The 20125-nt window shown below is 66.3% G+C and overlaps 1 protein-coding gene across 1 annotated transcript in view; it reads left to right on the forward strand.

The window, feature by feature from the left end:
* Positions 1 to 836: 836 nt before the first annotated feature.
* Positions 837 to 20125, forward strand: part of RXRA (retinoid X receptor alpha) — a 98639-nt gene continuing 79350 nt past the window's right edge. The window contains exon 1 of the mRNA XM_032634274.1: positions 837 to 1002. Within this exon, the coding sequence (XP_032490165.1) occupies positions 975 to 1002 (28 nt within the window). The 5' untranslated portion in view covers positions 837 to 974. The remainder of the gene's footprint in view (positions 1003 to 20125) is intronic.

The following is a 20125-nucleotide window of genomic DNA, read 5'->3' on the forward strand; positions in this document are numbered from 1 at the left end:
CCTTTAAAGAGGGCTCCCAGAAGCCAGGGCCACAGTGCAGCAGAAACGGGAGCCCCTCCTTCCCGGGGGGCCAGGGGAGGGTCCGTGGGGGCAGGGCCGGGGTGCCCTTCGATCTCTGCTTGCCCCGAGTGTGAAAGTCGGGGGCGGACTGGGGGCTCCAGAAAATAAAACACTCCCCAGATGACGGAGCCGAGCCTGTGCTCCCGCGTCCGGGCTCACGGCCACTCAGGGCCTCAGTTTCCCCACGTGCCGGCCAGGGTCGGCGCGCAGCGCGGCCGGCCGCTTTGTGCGGCCGCCCAGACAATGGCCCGGCCGTGCCGGTCGCTCCAGCCAGGCTCTCCGCCTGCTCCGCCGGGTGGTTTTTTTTGGGGCCGGCCGGGTAGGGAATACTGCTCCCGCCCCGCCCCCCCCCCCGCCCCCCCCGCCCCTGCGCCCCCACCGCCCCCGCGCGGCTCCGGGGAACCCCTGGTGGAGGGAAACTTGCAAGTTTGCACCGCTCGCTTGCTCGCTCGCAACTCGGCGGCTGGGCGGGCGGCGCGCGGGGGGGGGCGGGGGGCGCGCTCCGGGCTGACGAGGTGGGGGCGCGGAGGGGGCGGTCCGTTCCGGCCGGGCGGGGGGACCGGCGGGGGGTGCGCTCCGGGCGGGCGGGGCCGGGCGGGCGCGCAGGCCGGGCGGGCGGCGGCGCTGCGCCGAGTCCGCGCCCGTCGCGGGCCCCCCGCCGCCCCCCCGCCGGCGCCGCAGCGGTCGGAGCGGGGCGCGGGCGCGCGCGGCGGGGGCGCGGGCGCGGGCGCGCGGCGGCGGCGCGCAGCACAAGTAGTTTACATTGTTGGGCGACTTTTGCAACAACTCGCCGCGCCGCGGCCTCCGCGCGCCGCCGCCGCCGCCGCCGCCGCCGGCTCCCGCCGCCCGGGCCCGGCCGGCCGCGCCGGGGGCCGCCGCGCTCGTCCGCCTCCCGCCGCGAGGTCGCCGCAGACATGGACACCAAACATTTCCTGCCGCTCGGTGAGTGATCGCGGGCGGCGGCGGGGGCGGCGGCGGCGGGGCGCGTTCCCGGCGCGCGCGGGGGCCCCGGCTAGCCCCGCGCCCCCAGCCGGCCCGCGCGGAGTTGGGGCGCCGGGCGGGAGCGGGTGGGCCGAGCAACTTTTACCCGGGCCGGCCGGGCTGGGAGGGGGCGAGGGCGGCTGGCGGCCCCCCGGCCCGCGCCGGGCCGCCGACTTGGTGGCGGAGCGGGAGTGGGCAGCGGGCGGGCGGCGGGGCCGGAGGGGCAGCCGGTCGGCTGGAAGCGGGGGGCTCCTGGCCCCTCCTGGCAGCGGCCCGCGACCCCCGCCCGGGCGCCCACCTCCAGCGGGGCGGCGCAACTTGTGCGCTCCTAGCCTTCAGCCGCCCTGGCATCGGGACGGCCTCTGCGCCGCCGCCTGGGCTGCCGAGTCCAGCAGGCCGCCGGCCCTGGAACACTCCGGACTCCTCCTCCCCCAGAGCAGCCCGGGCGCGGGTGGGCAGGGTCGCCAAGGGGCCGTAAGACCGGGAACATCAAACCTGGGGCCCCATTCCAGAAATGGGGCCCCTCACTCTGGCGCACCAGAGTGTTCTCCGGGCGTTCTCTGGAGCTGGCCCTGCACTTGGGGTGGACACCCTAGAGGTACGGAGGGCCGGTTTTCCTGTTCTCCCGCTGCCATCCCACCCAGTGGCTTCCCTGCCCCGGACTGCTCTCCAGTTCAAGGCCTGGACCACGGAGGAGGAGGAGGGGGCATGGCCGGGTGCCCCGAGCCGTCGTCCTCCCTAGGGTTTGGGAGCCAGTGAGAGGCCGGGAAGGGGGGAGGGGGTGGGGAGACTTTATAAATGAGCCCGGGAAGGATATTAATTTGGTGGTGGGGCCGGCAGCTAGGCTGTCAGGCTGGGTGAAGGATTTGTGCTGAATGGAAATTAGAGCAGCTGATTATGAATGAAACCCGCGGTCTATTGCCCCTCCTGCCTGCCCACCCTCCTGCAGCCCGGGGTGCAGTTTGGCCACCGGCTTGGCTGCCAGAACTCAGCACAGCTGCAGGGATGTTTGGTGAGACGGGGAGGTGGAGGGGAGCCGCGTGGAGCTGGCCCCCCTCCCCGGGATGTCTGGGCGAGGGTCTGAGTGCTCCACTCGGCGCCGGCTCACAGAGGGGCATACGGCAGGGTGACAGGGGCAGGGTTCCGAGTTTGTCAAAGCTAAGACTCCTTCCCTGACTCTGTACAGCGAAGACCTCTGCAGGCACCAGGCTGAGCACCCTCCTTCCTCCCCAGAGCCCCCAGGGTGGGTGCTTATGCGTATTTTGCAGATGACAAACCTGGTTGAGAGCGACTGAGGCCACAGGCTACAAAGTGATGGATTTCGGATTTGAACCCCCAGCCCGTGGTGACCGTGTGTGTGTGTGTGTGTGTGTGTGTGTGTGTGTGTGTGTGTGTGTGTAGCAGGATTGAAAGCTGAGTTGTTTGACTTGCCACTGCTGGGCCTGGCGTGGGCCTGGCGGGGCCCCGTGGAGGCCGACAGCCTCTCCTGTCCCCCGTTAAAGCTTTGCACACGTGTGTGCACATACAGAGCATCCCTCTGGACCAAGAACGCTCAGCTCTGCCTTTGCTCCCCTCCTGGCCCCCGCGATGAGGCAGGGCCATGGCTGGGTACCTGGAGCGGGACAGGTCCCAGTGTCTGACATCCTGGGAGGGTCCTGGGAGTCAGCACACATAGGGTCCAGGCTGTAGGGTCGCTGTGCTGGAGTTCCTGTGAAGAGGAAAGGTCGTGCCCCGGGAACCTGGGTAGGTGTTGTGTTCCTCCCCGCACCTTTCCCCCTTCCCCCCCACACCCCCCACCCCCACCCCCCTCCCCTGCGCCCCGCCGCCCCCCCCGCTGCTGCAAGTTGGCTGGCTGGGGGAGCTTCTCTCCTTGACTCAGCCTGTGGCCTCCCAGGCAGCTCATGCCCCAGGCCTGAGTGGAGAGCCCTGGGCTCTGATTACACTTTATTTTTTTCTAAGCTTGTGAGCAGCTCTGAAGTCCAGTGGAGTTGAAGGTCCATTTAAGCGGCTACTTGCCTAAGCCCTTTTGTCAACACGGCCTAATCCCTCGTTGGGGGTCAGTATCAGGAGGCCCGGCTTGTCCAGGCGCGGCTGGCGACCCAGGGCGGACCTGGAGCTGCTGGGCAGGTGGCGTTGCCCCATACGGTTGTCCGGCCGCTTTCGGGGCCTTGGGCAGAGGGCCTGCTCCTTCCAGCACCCATCGCCTGGGGCTCGGTGGGCTGGGGTACTTGCTGTCACCCGCCCGGGAGTCTCCCAGTTGCTGAGGCTTCCAGTGGGGGCGGGGCGGGGATGAGCCCAAGGTACAGATCTGGAGGCCAAGGAACGTGCCCAAGGCAGCCCCTGCTCCCTGCCCCTGCTGCCACTGCCCAGGGCGGACCAGTGCCCGTGCCCGTCGAGGGGAGACGTGCGCTGGCATCAGGATGGACAGTGGGACTGGAAGGCTGAGTCCGCAGTGTCCCAAGGTCTCAGACCCCAGACCCCTGGCTGCTAGTAGCCCCTTTGCCCGGGGAAGGGTGGGGGGCAGTAGCAGAGCAGGAGGTCCACTGGTCACCCTCTGGGCAGCTCTTGGGGACCTGGGAGAGCTTGGAGCCCTGGTAAGGGGCATCTGGTAACATCAGAGCCCTCGGGACCCAAAATAGAGCACATTCCGGGGCCTCCCGAAATAACAGGGTCATGTGTCTCTCTGGAGGCTGGGCTTGGAGGCTGGGCTTGGAGTCCGGCCTGCGAGGCAGTCCTGTCTTGGCCTGGGCACTGCTGACTGTTGGGGCGTTTGTTTTGGTAAACTCTGGAGGGGGCTCTGTTTGTTGTCGGGGGAAGTGTCAGGGTGAGAAAAACAGCCCTCAGATGGGTGTGGCCGTGGCCGTGGCCTTGCTGGCCTGCATTCTTGCCTGGGCACGGTTGCCTGTCTGCTGTGCCTGGGCCCAGCGTGTAGCCCTGACCCACTCTGCCCGAACATGGGTGGGGAGAGCTGGGGACCCCCAGGAGGAGCCACGGAGGGCGTGCGGGCGGGCAGCGCTGAGCTGGGGTTTGGCAGACTTGAGCGGGCAGCCCTGCTCGCCCCGGGGCAGCTGCTGGGGGCCTGATCCCAGCTCCACCAGCTCTTCCAGCTGTGCCTGTCCTTCCGGGCCTGCGGGGAGCTGGGCCTCCTCCAGGAGGCCCTCTGCCTGCCTTTCCCCGGCCCCTGCCCCACCCCCTCTGTGCCTCTGTGGGCGGGTTTCGGTTGGTGGTCCTTGTCTCCCGTTCTGGGGGCTGGTGGTGGGATTACTGTGTGGTACAGAATGGGGCTGGGTGTGGGTACCACGGGCTCTGGCATCAGGAGAGGGGCCCCTCGGTGAGCCAAGGGGGGACAGACAGTGGCTGCACAGGAGGTGGTGTGGGGTCGGGGGGAAGGCCCCAAACGCCTGCCCAGAGCCGGTGGAAGCTGCCTCCGGACTTTCATTTTCTTGGCTTGCCCGGGCTCTCTCCACAGTTGGTGTATTTCCACGGTAGGCAGTGGTCTCGAGTAAGGCCCGTCCTCTAGGAGAGGAGGGCTCCTGGGCCCGACTCAGCTGCTGTCCGTAGGACAGAGCAGAGGCCACTGAACTGGCTCAGGACAAGACCTGATCCACCTTCCCTTTTCATCCACCCCTAGTTTGTCACAATTTGTCTAGCTGGCTCTGGTGGCCAGGGCCTTGAGGTGTCCCATCGACGGGTCTGTTCCTATGGGAGCTGACTACAGGCAGCGTTAGGGATGGGCAGGGGTGCAGGCCCTTGAGAACCTGGGTGGCTGGTGAGGTTGGGGTCTGCTTGGGGATCAGATACCTTTGCCCTGACGTGCACGGTGCAGGTCTGTTACCTGGATGCTATGGAAGGTGCGGGGAGAGGGCCGGGCCCCTCCCCGCCCCTGCCTGCACTGCTTACGTTTTCCAAGGGGCAGTTCCATCTTCACTCTCCCTTCCTCTCCTCCTCAGGCCCCTTTGTCACTTGCTCCCCCTACCTGCTCTCTCTCGAATGACCCGGCCATTCCCGGGGAGAGGGGGAGCAGACCCTGGGAGCTGCACCTTCCTGGGGGACCATGTCCTCTTGTGGGCTGGTGGTCAGGCCACTGGGGATCGGGTCCTCTGTCCCTGCTGCCTGTGTGTGTGGCCTGCCTGCCGGGCTCTCGGAGCCTTAACTGTCCATCTGTAAAATGGACACGTGTGTTGGCCCTTCTACGGTGCTGGCGGAAGGGCAGCCCATCTTATTTCAGGGGCGTGTCTACCTGACGGCCCTTCTTCGAAGGCAAGGCCCGTGGCCGGAGCCTCCCCGTGTCCCCTGCCTGGATCAGTGAGTGGCCCGGTTCTCGAGTGTTAGGCTGAAACAGGAGCACAAAGCAGAGGCATGGCTGCTGCTCTCAGGGCTGCGGGGCCCCAGCTGGAGAGGAGGGCCGCCCCCGGCCTCGTCTCCCGCGCGGAGCGAGCACCGACGCGGCCCCTGCTCTGTGCACCGTCCCCGAGGCCCGCAGGAGCTGGTGGGGCGAGGGCCTCGCTCGCGCGCCCACCGAGCCTGGGGCGGGATGTTCCGAGCAGTCGTGCCCCAGTGCCTCACAGACGGAGAAATTGCACCCTAGAGTTACAAAGCAGTCGTCTAGCTCAGCCGCCGAGTGAGCGTGGCAGAGCAGAAAGCGGCTCAGTAAACCTGGCCCGGCCGACGCGGAGGACAGTGGGGACACGTGGTGTGCGCACGCTCAGGCGGCTGCAGCCGCGCGCTCGCTCTAGGCCCCGCAGCTGGGCCCTGCCTGCCCTGTGCCTGGCGCTGTCTGTCCTGTGTCCCTACGTCTGTGTGTCCTCTCGCGCCTGGGACCCGCGGCCCTGCGTGAGTGAAGCAAGTGAACGGGGCGGCCGCTCAGGGACCCATTTCCTTGGTCTCCAGAAGCCAGATGGGCCTCCTTGGCCCGCGTCTGTCCCATGTCTCGAAATCTCTTCTGACGTGTCCGGGGCACTGTGCCGTCCACCCGAGGACATGATGGCTCCATTCCCTGGGCGCCTGCTGTGTCCCTGGGCCCCGGTTGCGAGGACCTCGTGACAGCCTCGCGGGGCCCACGGAAACGTGAGGTCCGTCGCGGTCTTTGTGCCGCGCTGAGCCTCTGCACGGTCCTGCCTGCTTTCTCTCAGCACCTTGGTGTCCCAGTGGCGGGGCCTGAGCACCAGCTGGGCCAGGACCAGTCCCTGGGGTGGCGCCGCTGTCCCCCGACCTCCTGATCGTCAGGTGGCCTCTTCAGAAGCCGCTCTCCTGGCGGGGCCTGGGTCTGTGCCCCGTCCTGGCTCCCCGGGAGCCCTGTTATGCGTGTCGGGCCCTCAGGCGAGGGAACGTTTTGTTCTGCGAGACTTGGTGGAGGTTGAAGCTTCGCTGTCCCCGTCTGTCCCCGTTCTGTCCCTGTTCACCCCTCGAAGGTCCTCTGGGGAGTAGAGACCCCGAACCTCCTCCGGGATTGTCCCCGGCTGGGGGTGGCGCAGGGTCGAGGGTATTATTGATGGACTGGAAAACCACGGGCTGGGTGACAGCTAGAGGCGCAGCCTCGAGACGCCCGTGGCCTGGGGTCCCCGTCCTCGCCCCGCCAGGGCAGAGCTGTCTGGCAGCAGATTCCTGAGGGACCTGGTGGGGGTACTGGGCGAGGGCAGCCACACCTGGTCCCCTTATCTCTGCACTCCCTGTGGGCAGCGCACACGCGTGTACGTGACCGCACGCCTCCACGCGTACATGCACAACACGCACACAGGTGCACCGCTGTGAACACACGCACACGTACGAACACACGTGCACACGCGCGCACGGGCGCTCACGCACCCACTCCCACGAGCGCGCGCACACAAATACGCGTGTACGGACACGCGCACGGGCCTGGCCTTCCCATCATAGAGTCTCAACGCGCTTTTCCTTAGAAGGACTCGGGCCTGCTGGCTGGCTTCAGTCCCCACGGCGCTCGGGGAGCACCTGCCGAGCGCCGGCTGGGCCAGAGCTGGCTGTGAGCGGGAGGGCGGCCGGGCTTCCTGTGGGAGCCAGTCCTGGCGTGGACTCTGAAGCAGAGGCAGGGCTGCGGCAGGTCAGGGGGAGGGGCGCTCCGGGTGGAGGGTCAGCCGAGACAGGGCCCAGCAGCCCGTGTGGCCGGAGCTAGGAGAGGCCGTGTTGTGTGAGAGCTGGCTGGTTGACACGGTGACCAGGAGGGGCCCCGGGGCCCTGGGGTCGGAATTAGGCCTCTAGCTATGTGCAGAGGCTGGGCTGGAGGAGAAGGGTCCTGGGCGGGCTTGGAGCCCGATGGGGTAGGTGCCCCTGTGAGTGGGCTCTGGCTGGGACTCAGCACAGCGGCCTGCACTGGGGGCGGGGACCCCAAGTGGCTTCCTGGCGGGGGGGTCAGGCTGGGCCACTGGGTTGGAGATCTTCACCTCCCTGAGCACGGGGCTGGGAGAGGACCCCCCCACCCCCCAACTCCTGCCCAGCCCTGGCTCTTCTCCTGTCCCCTTCTCCCTTTCTGGCCCGTGGGCCCTTGGCCTGTCCTTGGGGACGTGCTCTCCACCCCATGGGCCCCCCATTACATCATCCGAGACGGTCCAGGGCCTGGGGCGCTAGTGGCTTCAGCGAGGGGGCCTGGGGTCTCTGGGAAGGGTGATGGAACAGTCTGGAAGTCAAGAGGGCTGAGCCCAGTCCCGGAAGGCCGTGTCGGGCCCAGAGCACCAAAGTTGGGGGATGGGCTGTCTGTGCCGGGGCAGGGCGACCGGGCCTCCTGGGGTCAGAGCAAGGACTCGAGGACCAAGGTGGGGATTGACCTTGGGTCTGGGAAATGGGATGTTGGGGGGCCTTGTGGGGCTGGAGCCACTGAGGGCCTCGGTGTGAGTTGTTGCCCTGGGGTCCCTCCTCGTGAGATGTTCACGGCTGGCCCTTGGTCCCGAGTTCCTGAGACAGGTGTGGGGCGCGCCGTCAGTTGGGGCTGGGGACACAAAGAGGAGCCCTTGGTCTGCTTCCCGGTGACCCAGAGCCTGGCCCCGGCACCCCTGCGCCTCCATGGGCTCATCTGAGCAACAGTGCTGTCTCGCCGTGCCTCGGTTTCTCTGGCTGTGCCCAGGATTCCGGGCCGGTGGTGATGGGTCTCAGCAGAGGCCGCGGCCGTCCTGAGTCTGGAGCCTCCTGCGCGGAGGGGAGGAGAGGGAGGGGAGAGCAAGTTGGGCCCGGGCCAGCCGTGTGTAAATCCTGCAGTGGTCATGGATAAACCCCACGGAGTTCAAAGCCGGCCCCGGGTGCGGCCGCTGGGCTGTAATGAGGTTACTGATTCAGCTGGCTTCCTGGTGCTGCGGCCCAGAACCGAGGGAGGCTGGGGAGCCCCGGGGAGGGATCTAAGTATCCCGTAATTGACCAATTTAGCTTAAGTGTCCACACTGGCCCCGGGCAGAGGTCAGGTGGTGACAGCCCAGGTGGCCGGAGTCGCTGCACTCACAGGCCCTCTGCCCGGCCCTCTGGAGGAGGCGCCGTCGGGCGGCGGGCCCCGAGCCCCTCCGTGGAGGTCCCTGTCCCGGTCCCCTCCCTCTGGTCTGCGGGGCCGTGTCCTCCGGCAGCCTGAGAGCTTTTCCCGCCAGGCTGTGCGCGGTCTTTCGCTTGTGAGCCGACCGAGTAGAGTACGGGGCGCTGGGCTCAGTTCTGGACGGGGTGCCGGGCTACCCTGGTTCAGCTCCGCCGCTTCTCATTCGGACGCGGGGTGACGACGCAGCCTCGTAGGGACACGGGAGGGTCAGCCAAGGGAGTGCTCACGGTGGGCTCCAAGCCGTCCAGGAAAGCGCCCATGATTGAGGAGTGGGGTGGAGGTGACCCACGACTGCCGTCAGTGGCAGCTCACCCCACGCCATGGAGGATGCGCCTGGGGCCCTGGCGAGGGGCTGGTGGTCCAGCCCGGCCCCCGCTCTCCAGGAGATGCAGGCCTCCTGTCCAGAGAACCCACCTTGCTGGCTGCTTGGCCCTCAGAGGCCGGGCCCGGCGTGGGGCGGCATTGGGCCGCGGTGGCAGGGTGGTGGCCTGGGCTGAGTGCCCTCCACGTGGACAGGCCCTGGGGTGGGGCTGTTGTGTCCACATTTTGGGGATGAGGACTTCAGTCTTGGGGAGCTTGAAGGATGTGCCCAAGGTGCCCTGGCTGTGTACCCCCGTGACCCAGCTTCATCGGGAGCAGCTTTGGGGTGCCCTCAGCAGAGGCTGTCCCTGCTGCTCCCAGGAGAGACCTGTATGGTTGAGCTCTTGGGGTGTGCCCTGAACCCCCTTGTCTTGCCCCCCCGGGCAGGCTGGTGGTCACCCCTCCCCCGCCTCCGGGCGGCAGGAGGGCCCCTCCCCTGCAGGGCTGCAGCCCAGCCCAGGGTTGGGTGGACGGTCCAGTTGGCTCTCTGAGCAGCTCGCTGCGTGCCCGGGCAGGTCCCTTCTCCCCGCGGGCCTCGGTTTCCCTGGGGCCCTCTGGCTACCAGAGGCCTCTGCTCCTCCCTTCCTTGGCCCTGTTCCCCTGAGCTGGTGGCCTTGCAGTTGGGGTGACAGAGCTGAGGATCCCCTCCTCAGGAAGTGGCTCCGTGCCCTCCCTCTGTTGAGGGGACAGGATCTGAGCTGTGGGAGGTAGGAAGTCGGCTGCGGTGGGGAGTGTGGTCAGTCCCGCCGGGTCCAGCTCTGGCTTTCACCTGGGAGTGTTACGGTGAGACGGTTTGGGGGTAAAGCAGCATGTCGGGGGGAATAATCTTACTGATGGGGGCTGGGCAGAGCGGGGGCAGGGGAGCTGCAGGTGCTGTCACGCCAGCCACCACCCAAGGCCGGGCCGGCCCCTTCTCTCCTTGGGCCCTGACGTCCCCAAGCTGGAATTCTCCGCGGGCCCCCCTTGCCCCTGTGTGGAGCTCGGGCCTCTGCTCAGTGTCACGTGACCCTCCAGCCTCTCCCTCCGCATCAGGCACCGCTCACTCTGCTTTCTGGCTTTCTTGTGTTCAAAGCGTGCTGGTGTGATGAATGAGTACCAGCTCTGAGCTGGGGACCGTGTGGCCCTGGGCTGGCAAATTTACTTTTCTGGGTCTCAGTTGCTCCACCTGTAAATTGCCTGGGGAAGTCAGGGAGGCTTCAAAGAGGAGGTGATGTTGTAGTTAGGTTTTACGGGATAAATAAGAGTTTGTTGGGTGGGCTGTCCCTGGAGGATTTCAGAAGGATCCAACGGCATGGCCAGGCTCCTCTACCTGGCCCCTTGATGGCTGCTTACCGGCCTGTGCTGGTGAGGACCCACGTGAGCGTGAGGGGTGTGGTCAGCTGCTCTGGAAGTGATTAACCTTGGGAGGAGGTAAGGCTGGGAGTGGGCCTGGCCGCGACCTGGCCACCCCCAGCCTGGCGGCAGGCAGCCCCTCTGAGCCCGATGTCTGCGGGCCCGATGTCCCCTCTGCTTCCCGGGCCCTGGGATGTCCTGGTCTGGAGCGTGGCCCACGCTGGCCCACCTTGTGTTCTTACGCCAGCTCGGAGCTCTGGCTCCTGGGGGGAGTGGCCAGAGTTGGGCCCCTCTCTGGGTGGAGTAGCTGGGGGTCCTTTCCCCACCCGCCTGTCTGTCCCCACATCCCTTGGTCCATCCCCGAAGTGCCCCTGCCCCCACCTCGTGGAACCTCCTGCAGGAGTGCTGGGCTGTCTGATGGTTCCTCAATTCACCCGCTCCTTGCCTGGATTGAGAAAAATGGCTCTTACTGGGGCCAGAGTCCACAGGAGGTGGCGGAGCTGCCCCCGCCCCGCCCCTGCTCCTGGAGTTTCTGCCCAGGACCAAGGTCAGGAGGAGGGCTAGGAGGTGGGGGCCTTGGGCAGTGAGTGCCAGGCCACTCTGAGCTCAGACGGTGGTGAGGTGGGCCACAGCCTGGGATGGGGCGGGGCGGCACTGGTGGCCACCTTCCTGGGTCCAGCTGGAGGGGTGCGGACAGCAGGGAGGGGAGCCGGGGCCTTCCCCCTTCCCTGTTCTGTCTCCCTGGGCAAAGGTCGGGGCGCCAGCCTCTGCCCCCAAGAGGCTGATCCCTGCAGACCGCTGACGGGGGATGGGTGGCCCGAACCTTCCGGCTCTGGCACATGAACTTGGTGACTTGGAGCACGTTACTTCCTCCCTGTTTATCTCGGTTTCCTCATTTGTGAAATGGAAGGAAGGATGTTGGGCCGAGTCGGAGGTGGGAAGTACAGGGCTGGCATGCCGCTGCTTCGCGGCCGGGACCCTTGGCAGACACCGCCAGTCGGGCGCGGCTCTTTCCCCGCGGGGCCTGAGACCGCCGAGCACCCCTGCCCATCAATGGGCTTGGCTCTCAGGTCTAGTTGGCTGCCGAGCGCACAGCACCAGGCGCTGCACCAGCCTCAGAAAGCGTTTGTTGACTGAATTAGTGCTTTCTGGAAATGTCTCCCCCACCCCCTCCACTAGAGAAACGTCATGGGGTGGGGGGGAGCCCACCCCTTGCAAAGTGACTTTGAAAGGCATCATTGTTTGAATCACCCTTCTTCTGGGGGTCCGTCCCAACTTTCAAGGGAGGGAAGTCCTGCTGTGTGTCTACCCTGGTGCTGATTCCTGGGCGTGTAGCAGGGAGAGCCTGGAGCCATCGATGGAGACCCTGCCCTGGAGGATCTCTGGGCCCAGATGGCAGCTGGAAAGCCCTCGGGGAGCCTGAGGCCGGGGTTGCAACCGTGGGTGTCCCCGTCCAGGGCTGAGCCTCCCCCCCTCTCTGCTCTGCGTCCTTTAGATGCAGCTGCCACCTGTTGCTGGACGGGACCTGGGTGTCCCGTGGACTCAGCACCCTGATGCAGCATGGGGGGTCCTCAGCCCCAGATGACTGCCTGTGTCGAGACGTGGTTCCTTCCTCTGCTGCTCAGTACGTCTTGTTGAAACTTGGCCGGTGGGGCGAGAGGGTAGAAATCAAAGCCTGGCCGAGAGGTTCAGAGCAAAGCTCCCACCTGCCAGCCGTCTGTTCGTGCCTCTGTCCGTCTGACCGGCTGTCTGTCTGCAGACGCCTGGACCTGCTGGTCCCTGCGGAGGCAGCGTTGGGTGAGGCTCAGCCCCCAAGATGGTGAGTGGTGCCTGGGGTCATAGGGGCTGGCGTGGACCGCCGCCACACTACCACTTGTGTCACCTTGGGCCAGAGTTTTAAAACCTCTCTGGGCCTCAGTTTTCTTATCTGTAAAGTGGGGCTGATAATGTGCATCAGGGTAGGTCACTCGTGGTTGACAAGTGTGGTCACGCCTGCTTTCACTGTGGGGGAGGGGACGGTGTGAGTGTGGCGCTGGGAGGACTACTGGGAGCGGGGCAGGCACAGGAGAAGGGTCATCAGCTTGCCCTGCTGTTCAGTGGGCTGGGCTGTCTGAATTGGGTTGTGAGGGATGCATAGGAGTTTGCCTGGGAGAAGTCAGTTTCTGCGTCCTCGGATCCGCACGTCAGTGTTGTCTGTCTGAGGCCTCCCACTCAGAGTTCCTTGAATCTACCTGTGTGGCTGGAGCTGAGCCAGTGAGGGGAAAGGGTAGAGGTGGAATCAGAGAGCACGGAGAAGCCTATGGGACCCCTGCCCTGGGGAGGTGGAGCCACTGGAGGGTCCCGGGCCAGGGAGGGTGGTGTCTGGCCTGTGCTTGGTAGGAGGCTCTGCTGCTGTGTGAGAAGCGGGGGGCAGAGGGCAGGGCGGGGGAGTGGTAATGAGGCAGAAGTGGTCTGGGGCTTTTGGGCTGAGCACAGGAAGGGTGATGTGCCTTTTACCAGATGAGGAAAACTCTAGAGGAAGGTCTGGGGGGGGCAATCAGGACCTTGGTGTAGGATGCAGCCTGACACCTGAGCCCAGGCAGCTGGGCAGTCTGGAGCACGTGCCTTACGTTCCCACGGCCTGGCTGGCGGTCCCAGCTTAGTTCCGCAGGTGTAGACGGGGCTTATGGGAGCCTGGGTGCCTGAGAGTACGGGAGATGCTGCAGGCAGAGTGCACAGCACAGCCCGAGATGTCCAAGGCCTCTCTGGGCTTCCCTCCCAGGCTGGAAGGGTGGGCAGGCGTGCGGGCACAGCCGCCGGCCTGGGACAGGCTGCCACTGGGCGTTGGATCCCTGCCGACTTATTCCTGGCTCCCGTGGCTGGCGTGGGATGGGATTTATAAAAAGGAAACGCCGTGGTGCTCAGAGGGCCTCCTCTGCCGGGCTGCGATCCGGCTGCAGGACCGCGGGCAGCTCTGGTTCTAGGTTGACCACCCCCCAGTCCAGGCGCTGCCCCTCCGACCCCGGCTGGCACCCTCCCCACCCCAAGTCCCAGGGCCACGGGGCAAGGTCGCAGCTCCCGGTGCCCTCGCTGGCTGCAGGTCTCGGGAGAGGTGTGCTCCCCGCGTGTGTCTCCCGGCTGCAGCAGCCGCCCTGCCCGCACCTCTTTGCTGAGACGTATCTGCTTGTGGACAGTTATTGTGTCTCCTCGTTGGGCAGCGGGGATGCTCTCATGGCCAGCTACCGGAGCGGGGAGGGGATGGCTCCCGAGCCCGCGCTGGTCCTGCACGTGGCTGATAAGCTATGGAGCTCGTTATTGGAGGGGCAGCCGGGGCCCCCCACCCCCTCGGCCGTCATGTCCGTCCTGCATCGAGGCCAGGCCTTGCGCTCTGCCCAGGCCCCTGGGCGAGGGGAGGGGGCAGGCAGATCATGGCCTTGGGGGAGTGAACGGGCCTCGTGGGGACCTGGGGGTCTCAGGGAATCCCTCTAGGGCTCTGGAGATGGCCTGCCCCGGACCTCCCTCCACTGCTGACCCTCAGCCCCTCTTGGTGGCTGGCCCTGCACACACACGCACACACACACCCCCTGCCTGGTTTCTGAAATGACCGTCGTCACTCCTGTCGTATCCCTGGCTGTCTGGACTCCTCGCTCGGTGCTTGGTGGCCGCTGGCCCGCGCGCCTATATTGGGTGGGCTGCTGGCGTCCCTGACCTCGGGCTTGGCCCCCAGGACCTGGAGGCCAGAGGGCCCAGGGTCTGCTCTCTTGTCCTGTGCTCTCACCCGTGGAACCCCCAGCTCGGGCTCTCTGGCCAGCTCAGAGGGTCTGTGGGCCGGAGGGGACTGGGCAGCAAGGCCAGGACTGGGAGTGGCGTGTGCTGCCCCCAACCCCCACCCTCAGGGACCCCATCCTCCCCAGACCCTCCTTGGGGACTTGGAACCAGAACCACGTGGGGCGCAGAGGTCGGGCAGGGTCACTGGACCGGTGTTGGATCAGACCAGCCATGTCACCCCCAGACCTCCCCAGCCGGTCCCCCAGGGCTCACCCCAGTTCCCCGGCCTGGGCGAGGCGTTAGACGAATGTCAGACCCAGTGGTGGGGGCCGAAGGGGCCGCGGGAGCGACAAGGGTACTCTGAAGAGGTACACGGTGGGTGGAGGCGCTCGTCCGCGGCTGGTGCCCCACTGCCCCGGGCCCGGCTGCACAGCATCGCTAATGGCCTGCAGCTCTCCCGAGCCCTCTCAGCGGCGCCCTCGGCAGACGTGGCCAATCGATGAGCGCTGATCCAGCAAGTGCCTCCCTGAATGAAGCGGGTGGTGGAGGGTCCTGGCCTGCCAAGGGTGGGGTGGGGTGGGGCGTGGGATGTGTGAGCCGCAGCCTGGCCCTCTGGCCGGGGTGCCTTCTCTTCTGTGGGGTTCTGCACCCTGGGAGAAGGAGCCGGTCTTGAAGCCGGGGTCAGTCATGCACACTTTAGTGAGAATGAGCCTCATGCCAGCCCTGGAAAGGACCAGCAGGAAAGGATGAGAAGGAAGACTTCCTCTAATTGTGTGGATACGGAACTTGAGCTCTGAGCCGCGCGGAGGGCCAGGTCTGGTCCTCACTGTAGTCTGGTGTTCTTATCTCCTGACTGCCCACCTCGGGGCAGATGGAGAGGGTCCCGGAGGGGAACCTGGCAGAGGAGGTGGTGGGCCGGTGTTGCCGGAGCCTCGGGCAGGGCAGGGTGGGGGTCTGCAGCCCTGGGAGGGGGCCCAGCTCCCTGCCCAGGGTCCCACAGTTGATGAGTGTCAGAGCTGAGATTTGAACCCGGCTCTCGGGATCCCTCTCGGAGGCACTTCCTTCCTGCCCAGGGTGCACAGCTTAAGTCCTGGGAGGAGGGGGGATGCGGGGAGAGACATTCCTCGTCCGGGAGGGGCCCAGAGCTGAGCCCGCCCTGCTGGGCCGGGAGATGCAGTGTTTCCTACACAAACAACCAGGGCTGGCTGGAGCAATTTTATTTTTATTTCCTATTTTTACTTCCCCGTTGGCTCTTTTTAGCAGCTCTGGGTTAGATAGGCCCACGCCCTCCAGTCTACACCCGGCTTCCTGGCTCGGGCCTGGGGCCTTGGGGAAGCCAAGCGTGTGTGCGAGACCCCGGTTCAGCAGCGTGGCTTGCACACCCTCGGTGTCAGGGAGCTCACTCTCTCCCCAGGTATAGAGTTCTGCAGGGTGGCCCCTTTCCACCCCCTGGGGCCAGCTGTGGGGAGTGTGTGGTGGCAGTGGCTGTGCCCCAGCTCATGACTCAGTTTCCTCCCATTCTCGCCTGGCTCTCCGCTGGAAGTTGAGGTTGGGGGTGAAACCTCATGACAGAGGAGAAAGGGTGACGGTGTGGGTGTATCTGCTGGGTGGGGTGGGTCAGGGACATGAGGGTAAATAAATACTCAGTGTTTCTGCCTCTGACTGGCCGGGCAGGGTGCCCCGAGGGGAGGGCTGGGCTTGGCCTCATTCAGACTGTATCTGCCGCGGCCCAGGCCCGACCCTCTGAGGGACCAGCTGTGCCAAGGGGGGTCTGCCAAGCCCGCCTCCGGGCCGGGGTGGGGGTGGGGTGTTGGAGGGTCTGGCCCCGCAAGGTCTTCCTGTGATGGGTGCTGCTGGCTGCGGGGGACGTGGAAACCCCAGGTTGGGGGCGTCTCCCCAAGGGCTTACGACCCGGCCTGGGGCGGAGGGGCCCTCGCCTGCCTGCATGGGCACGGCTGGGCCCTGTGCTAGCATTTGGCGGTTGGGGGTCCTGACCTTGGGGGTCAGGCCCGCCGTGGCTCCCAGGCCTGGGTGGGGCTGGGGTTCAGGTGGAGGGCCGGTGGGCTGCGGTCCACCAAGTGGCCTGGTGCCAGCCCACTGCACTCTCCCTTTGCAGGTGAGGCCCCGGGTTCAGAGGCCCAGCAGATCCTCGAGGCCACACAGATTGTGGGCGTGGGGCCGCCAACCCCGTGTATTTTGAGGTGCAGAGAACCAGGGTGCCACTGCCGAGGCCCCGCAGGTGCCAGGGCCCCAGAGCCCGAGCTGGGAACACTGCATCTTGCTGTCTGCCCCAGGCCGTCAGTGGGGAGGGGCTGGGCAGGACTGGCCCAGCCATTATGGCCGAGAGGCAGGGTTTATCCCGGACCTGCTGCGGGCCTGAGCACTTGGCGAGGGGCTGTGAGGTCAGAGTAGAAGGCCCACGTGGTCCTGACGTTGGGGGGCTGCTTGCCGGGATGGGGACGTGGGACGCAGATGTTTTCCACGCAGACAGGTCCATCTCACCGGCACTCATAGTGTCCATGTCAGAGCATGGACCAGTGAGTCTGGGTGAGACCCCAGCGTGCTGCTGGCACCTGAGGACACAGGGCTCTGCGGGTCAGGAAGGGCTGCCAAGGTGAGTGGTGATGGACAAAGGACACACGCTCGGTGGGAAGGCCGGGGCCCGGCCCCGTCCTCCTCTGCACCGAGGTGCCCACTCTGTGCCCGTCACCCCACCTGTTGGCAGTAAGGCAGGTGCCAAGCAGCTGGTTGATCCTGGACTCTGTGCTGCTGAGCCCCACTGGTACCTGGGACCCTCTGCCACCCCCTAGATGCTGGGTGGGCTTCCCAGGCTGGCATGGGCAGCCCCAGCAGTGCCCAGACGGACCTGGTAGGTCTGGGATTCTGACTTGAGGGGCCGGTGGAGGGCGCTGAGGGAGGAGCCAGTCCGGCCCCTCTCCTGGCCCTTCCCGCCCTGGCTGGCCCAGCCGGACCCGGCCGTGGCTGTTGCCCTGTGCCGAGGTGGCCTCTCCTCCTGGCGTGAGTGCTGTGGCTGGGCTGATCCTGGAGGTGTCTGGGGGTGCGTGCACGTGTGGCTGCCAGGGTTGTGGGGAATCTCTTGATTAGAGGACAGAAAACCGAATCCCGTGGCCCAGGCGGGGGTGGGGGGGCACTTCCTCCCTGGAGAGGCCCTAGAGATTATGGGATTTCTACCTGCCCCGCCCTGGGGAGGTGGCATGGGCAGAGGGCCATCTGGCTGGTGGGGCTGCCTTGTCAGTGCTCTGGTGAGGGGTTCCTTCTGTGAGCCTGGGAAGCCACGTGTGGGCTGGGTGGCCCTGGCGTGCTGCGGGGGGAGGACTCACGTGCCAGGTTCGGGTCCCGGCTCAGCCCTTTGCAGCTGTGTGACCTGGGGCAGCATCTCATTCTCTGAGCCTGGACTTTGTCATCTGTGGAGTGGGGTGATGACACTTACTCCTAGGGTGGTCGTGAGGGTGAACTTCAGGAGGGTCGGAACTTTAGTTCTCGCCGGGGAGCAGGGAAGAGCGGTGGCTGGGGGCCTCCCTGACCCTCAGTGTCGCAGCTGCAGGCCGGGGAGAGGAGTTTCTTGCTCTGGTGCTGGGGGGCCTGTGAAGGGCTGCCCCTCAGTGCTCTGCGGCACCCAGTGATGGGCTGGGCCATGGGGGGAGATGCGGGAGTTCTCCCCTGGGAGGAAGTGTTTCCCTGGGAGGGGCGGTTTCAGGGACCGCTGGTTCCAGAACCTTCTGGGGCCCAGGGATCTCCCAGGGCCAGGAAGCGAGAGCCGTTGCCAGGTGCAGCCTTGACGCGGACTTGGGGGGTTAAGCCCCTTGTCCAGTCCCCACTGGCCTTTCCCTGCTTAATGTCCTGGGCAGGGAAGTGTGTTCGGGTGGGTGGCTCTCTGGTGGGCGGGCTCGGGGGACCAGTGCCCCAGCCCCAGCGAGCACGGCCCCAAGCCGTGGAACGGTGTGATTCCGGGTTTGCTTCTTCAAGCAAAGAGGATCTTTCGAAACTGTGGGAAAGAGCGTTTCCTCCCCAAAGCTGGGTGCGGGCGGGGGCTCGGTCAGCAGACGTGACGTCCCCGGCTCCCTCTTGCCCTTCTGCCCTCCTGCCCGCAACACTCACGGGCCCATTGCCGGCCCTCGTGGCCCCACCAGAGTGGGGTGCTCGGGCCTGTCAGCTCTCCTCGAAGACCTGGCAGTCTTCTCCCTCTGGGGCCCCACTGGCGGAGCAGAGCCCCCGAGAGGTCCCTGCTGGGCCGCGCCGTCTGTGTCCCCCACCTCTGAGCCTTCGCGCCTGCTGTTCCCTCTGCCTGGCGGGCCCGCCCTGCCGCTGCTCCGATTCTTTGTCCCAGCAGCCTGCTTCCAGGGCCACCCCACCTTGAAACAGTCCCCAGGCCTGCGCCCGACGTCCCTGCCTTCTGAGGGTCCCTGCTCCGTGCCCCAGGAGGGGATCTGGCCAAGCGTGGACGAGTCCACCCTGTCCTGCCCCAGGCCTCCGTGTCCCCGGCCCCAAGTGGGTCCCTTCCGGTGCTGACAAGTGAGGATGCTGTGGCTTACGTCCCGGCGAGGGGGTGCTGGGGCCGGGAGGGCCCGGGAGCTGGCCGTCTGAGCTCCGGTCTGGCCCGGGGGTGGGGGGAGCTGGGCGCCACAGCGTGCTCAGCTGCCTGCCTGCGCTGCTGGAAGGGGGTGTGATTTGGGTCTCCCCCACCCCCGCCGCCGCCCCGGGCTTCTGACTCAGCAGCTGTAGGGCGGGGGAGACCGGATCTCTCGACAGAAGCCCCGACCCGGGGCACCCATGGCCCAGATTTCTTTTGTGAAGGTGGGAAGTCGAGCCCTAGGTTCCTGCCCGGCTTCCCGGCAGGAGATTGGGTTGGGGCTGGAGCCAGCTTTGGGCTCCGGGGCCCACTGCTGCCGTGGCTCCTGGCCTACCTCCCTGCCCTGCTGGACTGCCCTTTCCCCGGTGCACCACCCTCTGTGGCTCCCCAGTGCCCGCGGGATGAAGTTCTCACTGCCGCCTAGCCCTGCTCTCCTCTGCCCTCCCTGCGCCCCTTTGTCCTCAGGAGCTACGCCTGCTCCCTCCTCTGGGTCCTGCCATGCTGCCCCTTCACCCTCCAGCTTCCTGCTCTGCCAGGTGTCTGCATATATTAGGCCTCCTCCTGGACGCTCCCCTGGGGTTAGGTCCTCTCCACCCCACAGCCACAGTGCCCGCTGTCCCGTCGCCCTGCAGGGGGTGACGGATGTGGGCTTCGAGCCCTCGTCAGCGTCAGCGCTGGCCCCGTGGTCAGACAGTGGATGTGGCGTTGGGGCGAGCGGGGGAGCGATGCCAGCCACGGAGGGTGGGCCTGCCTCCTGGGGCTCTGGGCCGTGTGGAGAGTCGGGGTCTGCCATTCACGGGGCCTGTTGCCTAGGCTGCTTGAACAGGAGGGCTCTCCGCCTCGGTAGAGCATTTGGTGGTTCCTCTTTGCCTGGAAGATGGAAGTGGATGCGCCCCAGCGGGTGAGCGCCCAGTCTTGACAGGGCCTTGGGCAGAGGCCTCGGTCTCCTTACCTGTCAGGTGGGGATACCTACTCCCGCTGGGGTCCCAGAGCTGATGTTTGCGCAACCTGAGGTTCCGCCCAAGGAATGGGGCTGCTGGGAAGGATGTTGAAAGTTTGGGCCAAATCTGGAGATGGGATTTTCGTGTCCCCTGGGCCGTCAGCGGTGGGGCATCTGGTAGGCTCAGGGCCCTTCCAGCCATGGCCCGGGGCCAGAATGGAGCTGGCCAGCCAGGGGGGTTGGCTCCTGGGGGTCGAGAAGCCATTGTCCCTGCCTCAGTGGCCTCCCGCAGGCAGCGGCCAGGGCCACGGGCTTGGGTCTGGTGGGGATGCGTCTCTGTTGCTCTGATGTGCCAGCGTCTGATAACAGCTCTGGTGTCCCCCCACCCCCGGCGGTCGCCTGCTTGACCCCTTAAGGTATTTGTGAAACATCAGCTAGGAAAGGCTCTCCCCCGGCAGCGGGGAGGGCGGGCGAAGCGGGAGAGAACAATTGGAGCTGAAATTAATTGTGCTGTGTGCTTTTCCTCCTGTCCCCTCTCCCTGCTCGCTGGCTGTCAATGCATAATGCATGATGAGGGGAAGTG

This window comes from Phocoena sinus, chromosome 6 (assembly GCF_008692025.1).
Source record: "Phocoena sinus isolate mPhoSin1 chromosome 6, mPhoSin1.pri, whole genome shotgun sequence".
Classification (NCBI taxonomy): domain Eukaryota; kingdom Metazoa; phylum Chordata; class Mammalia; order Artiodactyla; family Phocoenidae; genus Phocoena; species Phocoena sinus.